Source organism: Mus pahari, chromosome 1 (assembly GCF_900095145.1).
Source record: "Mus pahari chromosome 1, PAHARI_EIJ_v1.1, whole genome shotgun sequence".
Taxonomy (NCBI): domain Eukaryota; kingdom Metazoa; phylum Chordata; class Mammalia; order Rodentia; family Muridae; genus Mus; species Mus pahari.
The window spans coordinates 8674377-8681673 of record NC_034590.1 but is presented as its reverse complement, the minus strand read 5'-3'; the positions used below and the strand labels follow the sequence as shown (position 1 = coordinate 8681673).

The following is a 7297-nucleotide window of genomic DNA, read 5'->3' as shown; positions in this document are numbered from 1 at the left end:
TTCTCTAGGCCCCTCTGTGTGAGCTGGCTCATTTTCTAGGCCCCTCTGTGAGAACTGGCTCATTCTCTAGGCCCCTCTGTGTGAACTGGCTCATTTTCTAGGCCCTTCTGTGTGAACTGGCTCCCTAGGCCCCTCTGTGTGAACTGGCTCTCTAGGCCCCTCTGTGAGAACTGGCTCCCTAGGCCCCTCTGTGTGAACTGGCTCATTCTCTAGGCCCCTCTGAGTGAACTGGCTCCCTAAGCCCCTCTGTGTGAACTGGCTCTCTAGGCCCCTCTGTGTGAACTGGCTCCCTAGGCCCCTCTGTGTGAACTGGCTCCCTAGGCCCCTCTGTGAGAACTGGCTCATTCTCTAGGCCCCTCTGTGTGAACTGGCTCCCTAGGCCCCTCTGAGAACTGGCTCATTCTCTAGGCCCCTCTGTGTGAACTGGCTTCCTAGGCCCCTCTGTGAGAACTGGCTCCCTAGGCCCCTCTGTGTGAACTGGCTCTCTAGGCCCTTCTGTGTGAACTGGCTCCCTAGGCCCCTCTGTGAGAACTGGCTCCCTAGGCCCCTCTGTGTTTGGGAAAGGTTAGGAGGTGTGCCCTTTATGGAGTAGGTATGTGTTGGATGGGGGTAGGCTTTAAGGTTTCAAAAGCCAACACCAATCCTAGTTAGCTCTGTCTCTGCCTCCTGTTTGTGGATCAGATAGTCACAGGTCCAGCTCTAGTCTGCCTTCTGTGCTCCCGCCATGATGGTCGTGAACTTACCCTCTGAGACTGTGAGCCCCCAGTAAACACTTTGTTCTGCTGGTCACTGTGTCTCTTCACAGCAAGAGAACAGTAGCTAAGACACTAGGCACATAGGCTACCACTGAGCTGTGTCCCCAGCCCTGATGGACAGTTTTTATTGTTGTCTTTTACAGAAATATCTAGAACCTGTTTATTTTTATATCTACACTCTTTTCGGGCTCCAAGCAGTCTATGTCACGGCCCTTTATATAACCAGCTGGCTCCTTAGTGGCACCTGGCTGTCAGGACTGTTGGCAGCTCTCTGGTACGTCACCAACAGGTGAGTTGGGTCAGTTCACTCCTCTTTCCTAGTTTTAAGTCGGGGTAAGTGACTGTTTCCTTATGCAGAGAATGGCTGTGAACACCATACAGTTAGGTATTCCCTCAACAGTAGAGAGGTGTGTGTGTGAAAGTATGCATGTGGATATAAGTGTGTATATGAGTGTGTGTGCATGAGTGCCTGTGTGTAAATGTGAAAGTGTGTGTGTGTGTGTGTGTGTGTGTGTTTGTGTTGAATGTGTTTGTGGGTGTATGTGAAAATGTGTATATGTGAAAGTGTATGTGAGTGTGTGTGTGTATGTGTGAGTATGTGTAAATGTCAGTGTGTGTTAGAGTGTGTATGTGAAAGGGTTTGTGGGTTTATGTGAGAATGTGCATGTGAGTGTGTGTATGTGAAAGTGTGTGTGTATATGAGTGCATATGTGAGTGTATGTGAGAGAGTGCATGCATGAGTATGAGAGTTTGTGTGTGTATGAAAGTGTGTGCAAGTATGTGTATGCATGTGTGTGAGAGAGTGTGTGAGTATGTGTGTTTGTGTATGTGTGTGTTGCCCTCAGGGTATTGTATTTGCCCTGGAGGCATTCTACTACTAAACTATGTCCCCAAATTTCCTGGGAACTTTGAAGCTGTGTGACAGGGTCTCACTAGGTGCCAGGCTGTCTTTACACTCAGGCTGTAGCTCAAGCAGGGTTGGAATTCAGATCCTTCTGCCTCTTCTTTCCCAGCTCCTAAGGCCTCCCAGCACACCCAGCTTCCCTGTCCATCATGACAGGGTTTGCAGCAAATACACAGTGCTGCGTTATTATGTAATCCGTTTGTTACTTAGTATTATCAGTATATATTCCCATATATTCAAGAGTATTGGCAGGCAAGATTATTGGCGTATAATTCTAGCACTCAGAAGGCTAAGGCAGGAGGGTCACCACAAATCTGAGGGCACCCTAAACTATAGCAAGTCACCAACCTGCCTAGCTGGGCTACATGAGACCCTGGCCTTAAAGACAGATACTGAATTGTTGAATTGAAGAAAATATATATTTTCCTCTTAACCTTATGAAAAATAGTTTTAAATTTAGTCCTACGTATTTAAGTGTTTGCCTACATATGTGTATGCACCGTGTGTGTGCCTGGTACCTGTGAAGGCAGGAGAAGAAGGTATTGGATTCCCTGGAACTAGAGTTAGAAACAGCTGTGAGCTGTGACCTAAAACTGAACCCTCTGCAAGAACAGCAAGTGCTTTCTTCAGCCCCACCACAGTGATTTTTTATTATAAGTCTAGTGAGTGCTTATAATGTGCTCAGAACTTTACAAAATCTATTCTATTAACAGCCCTACATGGGGCTGAGTTTGGTGGTGTGCCAAAAATAGAGACAGGCAGACCTTTGAGTTCTAGGCCAGCCTGGTCTACATAGAGAGTTCTAGGACAGCCAGGGCTACATAGACCCTGTCTGAATACAAAACAATCCCATAAGGTAGAAACTATAACCTCTGTTTTAGAGGTATGAACCTTGACTCCAAAGGGTCACTTGCCCTCTCACACTCTGAATAGCCCTGTCATTTTTTTTGAGGTTGTTATCAATTACCCAGTCTGTGCGTGTGTGTTTCTCAGAACTGATTGAATTATACAGAGGTGAAAGCTTACCTCCTCTTGCCTTCTGGAGGAGGACTACATTCCAGTGGGGTAATTCATTTGAGAAGACCGTCAGCAAGCCTCGGTGTCAGACATAAAGCACTAAGAAGGGGAGAGCCTTGGTGCTTGGAGAGATGGCTTGACACTGGCTGCTCTTGCAGAGGACATAGGTTTGGTTCTCAGTACCCACATTGCAGATCACGACTGCCTTTAACTCCAGTTCTAGGAGATGCAGTGCCCTCTTCTGGCCACTGCTGCAAAGCACTCATGTACATAAAGATTTATTTATTTATTTATTTATTTTATGTATGTGAGTACACTGTAGCTGTGCAGATGGTTGTGAGCCTTTGTGTGGTTGTTGGGAATTGAATTTAGGACCTCTGCTTGCTCTGGTTGGCCCTGCTCTCTCTGGACCAAAGATTTATGTATTATTATAATTAACTACACTTTATCTGTCTTCAGACACACCAGAAAAGGGCATCAGATCTCATTTTGGGTGGTTGTAAGCCACTATGTGGTTGCTGGGATTTGAACTCAGGATCTTCGGAAGAACAGTCAGTGCTCTTACCCATCTCAACAGCCCCCCATTCATGTTCATAAAACAAAAATCTTTAAAAGAAAGTTTTTGCCTACCGCATCTAGAGAACAGTGCGAGGAGGAGTTTGGTGTGGGCGTCCATGGCCTCGGTACCCTGGCTAACATGGGCTGGTTTCCATCACTTAGCTAATAAGGGACATGGGCAGGTCTGATGCTGTTGGTACCAATTTCATACCATGAGAACAATATTGATGATGATGATGATGATGATGATGATGACAGTTGCTATTGAGAGCCAGTGGCCAGAATCTGTGTGTCCCTCAACTAAAGGCCCTCTAGCTTTCCTGCTGGAACTCCTTGAGGAAACTGTCGCAAGAACCGTCTTGGCTGTTATTTGGCTATCTGTGTTCTCTTCCTACAGAACAGATACCACAAGAGTCGAGTTTACCATCCCGCTGAGGGAGAACTGGGCTCTGCCTTTTTTTGCAATTCAGATTGCAGCAATTACCTACTTCCTGAGACCAAATTTACAGCCTCTTTCTGAAGTAAGTTTCTAGAACACTTTAATTACTTGTAAGTGTGTGTGTGTGTGTGTGTGTGTGTGTGTGTGTGTGTGTGTGTATGGATATGTGAGTCTGTGTGAGAGTGTGTATACCAGTGAATGTGTGTGAGCGTATGGGTGAGTGTGTGAGAGTATGTATGAGTGTAAGTATATGAGTGTTGGTTACAAGTGAGTATGTATGAGAGTGTATGCCTGTGTGTTGTCTGTGTGTGTGTATCTGTGTGTTCATCCATGGGTGTGTTGGGTGCCACATGCAGAGGTCAGAGAAAAACTCAGGGAGTTGTTTCTGATCCTGCCATCTGTAAGACCCGGGGTTCTTAGTGTCCCCACCCATGGAGCTGTCTTGCCAGCTCAAAGTCTCTAGGGTACTTTTTAATCTGCTGGATTTGTCTAAGCAAAAAGCTACAGTCCATACATAGGGACCGCTCTCATCCCGTAGCCAGATTTGTTATTTTTACATTATGTGTGCATGTATGTGTTTGTGGGTGTAGGTACTTGGGTTCTGGTACCCATGGAGGTCAGAGAAGGGGATCCATCTCCTCAAGCCAGAGTTACGGATGGTTGTGAGCATCCCTGGGTGTTGGGAACTAAACCCATGCCCTGTGCAAGAACAGCAAGCTCTCTTGACTGTTGAGCCATCTCTTCACCCGAGTTAAGCCCTCTCCCTCTGAACAATTTCTTCCTTTGCCAGGAAAATGTCAAGTTAAAAATGTCCCCTTTACAAGCTACCCTCAAGTAGATGCAGGGAGCCCACATTGTTCTGTGAAACTGAGGATTTCTAATCCGTTGCTTTTGAGATGTGGTTTGCTGTATTATGGCCTCGAGATCAGAGTGGAATGCACATACCATATGTGAATATTTATATGAGAATATCACTTCGGGGTATTTGGAGCTCATATTACAAATGCAAAGCTTTTCAAAGCAACAGTTCCTGCCTCCTCTACTTTTATTTGGTTTATGGGGATATTGGCTACTCTGGAGAAAACGTAGCTGCGCGATTGAAGACTGGAGATGAGAGTCCTTCAAAGGTCTGTTTTCTTTTGTTCCCACAGAGGCTGACCCTTCTTGCTATTTTCGTATCAACTTTTCTCTTTAGCCTGACATGGCAATTTAACCAGTTCATGATGCTGCTGCAGGCGCTGGTGCTGTTCATCCTGGACTCCCTGGACATGCTGCCAGCCATGAAGGTGAGCACTGCCTGCCTTCCGCTCCTCGGTGCACACCCTTGAGTGGCTCTGTGGTAGGCTGGGATGGAAACTGATACAGACTTGTGACAAAGGTGAAACTGTTGACCTGTGTCCTTGGGCTGTGGTCGCCTGAAGCTAAGAACTGTGTGCAGCCCAGTTTGACAGTTCAACACATTTTTTTGACACTCATTTTATGTGTATGGTTGCTTTACCTGCATATATGTATGTATGTATGCCACATGGTGCACGCAGTACCCACAGAGGCCAGAAGAGGGCATAGGATTCCCCTGGAACCATAGTCACAGATGGTTGTTAGCGATCATGTCGGTGCTGGGAATTGAACTTGGGTCCTCTGCAAGAGTAGTTAGTGTTCTTAAGTGCTGAGGCATTTCACCAGCCCCTCAACATTTTTTAAAGTTAAATAGTGCCTCTAGGCCCTGGAGGGATAACTCAGCAGTTGAGAGCACTTACTGCTCCTACAGAGGACTGGGATTCATTACTCCACACTCACATAACAGCTTATAGAGTTACGTACCTGCAAATCCAACTCCAGGAGATCCAGGGCCCTTTTCTGACCGCCACAGGCACTACCCACGCATGATACACCTAAACTCATTCAGGCAAATAATGTAAATAAACAAATCATTTGCATGTACATCTATTTAAGTAAGACATGGTGTCTCAGTCAGTTTCCATTTATAACCATGGCTTACAATTTAAAATACAGCCATAGCTCTTAAGTTTTCTTAATGTGGGGTACCTATTTTTTTAAATATGTAACTTGACAGGGCATATATTCTTTTGGAGGTGTTTGTTTTGATTTTTTTAAAAAAGGATTTATTTTCATTTTACATATATCAGTGTTTTGCTTGCATGTATGTATGTATACCCTATGTGTGCCTGGTATCTGCAAAGACCAGAAGAGGGCTCCAGGTCCCCTGTAATCAAAGTTAGGGCTGGTTATGTGCTGAGATATAGGTGCTGAGAACCAGACCTGGAGCCTCTGCAGGAACAGCAAGTGATCTTAACTGCTAAGCCATCTTGAGACAGGGTCTTACCCTATAACCCAGGCTGACCCTGGAGCCTCCAGGCGTCCTCTGGCCTCAGCCTCCTAAGTGCTGGGATTACAGGGATGAGCTCCCATTCCTGACCAAACAATTGTTTTCTTCTATAATATCTTATAATTTTTTTATAGACACGTTCTCCCAATACATAGAATATGTGGTTTTTTGACTGGTCAAACACTTGATAAAAATAAACAAAGCCATATCTATCTATCTCCTAGTGAGTGCTGTCCTTTAATCGCGGTTTGGCTTGATAGTATTCATTTCAGTCATAGGTACGTAACTCACAAACAGATACTTACCTTTTTTTTTTTTAATTCAATCTTTTTAAAAGAGAGTTACTGGCTAGAGAGATGGCTCAGCACGTTCAGCATGCCTACTGGCTTGCAGAGGACGCAGGGTTTGATTCTCAGCACCTCCCTGGCAGCTCTAACTGCCTATAGCAGCTCTGACTGCAGAGCATCGGGTAGAGTCTTCTGCCATCCTTGGACTCGTACATATATGTGCACACACATATCCATAAGATAAAGTAGTCTTAGAAAGGGAGAGCTGGAGTGCAGACAAGAGAGAATGCTCACACTTCTTACTCTAGTCCCAAGTACACAAAGCAAATGACTGACCACAGAGTTAAGAAAGGAGGTGACTAGTGTGATGGTCGGAATGAAAACGACCCCCATAGGGAGTGGCACTAGTAGGAGGTGTGGCCTTGTTGGAGTAGTGTGGCTTTGTTAGAGGAAGTGTGTCACTGGGGGTGGGCTTTGAGATTTCACATGCTCGAGTCAGACCCAGTGTCTTTCTCTTCCTGCTGCCTGCCGATGCAGTGTTAGAACTCTCAACTCCATCTCCAGCACCATGTCTGCCCGCATGCCACCATGCTTCCCACCATGATGATTATGAACCTGTAAGCCAGCCCCAAATAAATGTCTTCCTTTCTAAGAGTTGCTGTTGTCATGGGGTCTCCTCACAGTACAACCCTAAGGCAGCTAGAAACTTCCAGACCAGAAGGAAAATGTGGCCATGAGTCTCCTGGGTTTTCCTTTTCCTTCACAGATCCAAGAGTAGGTATTAGAAAACTCAAAAACTGGGGGCTGGAAAAATGGCTCAGAGGTTAAGAGCACTGACTGCTCTTCCGAAGGTCCTGAGTTCAATCCCAGCAACCACATGGTGGCTCACAACCATCCATAACAAGATCTGATGCCCTCTTCTGGAGTGTCTGAAGACAGCTACGGTGTACTGACATATAATAAATAAATCTTAAAAAGGGAGGGAGGGAG

The 7297-nt window shown here is 45.7% G+C and overlaps 1 protein-coding gene across 1 annotated transcript in view; it reads left to right on the top strand.

Annotated features, from left to right (window-relative positions):
* The window catches only part of Dpy19l3 (dpy-19 like C-mannosyltransferase 3), a 65252-nt gene that overhangs the window by 28276 nt on the left and 29679 nt on the right, over window positions 1-7297 (top strand). Inside the window, exons 6-8 of the mRNA XM_021200113.1 lie at window positions 899-1044; window positions 3632-3755; window positions 4825-4959. Of these exons, the coding sequence (XP_021055772.1) occupies window positions 899-1044; window positions 3632-3755; window positions 4825-4959 (405 nt within the window). The remainder of the gene's footprint in view (window positions 1-898; window positions 1045-3631; window positions 3756-4824; window positions 4960-7297) is intronic.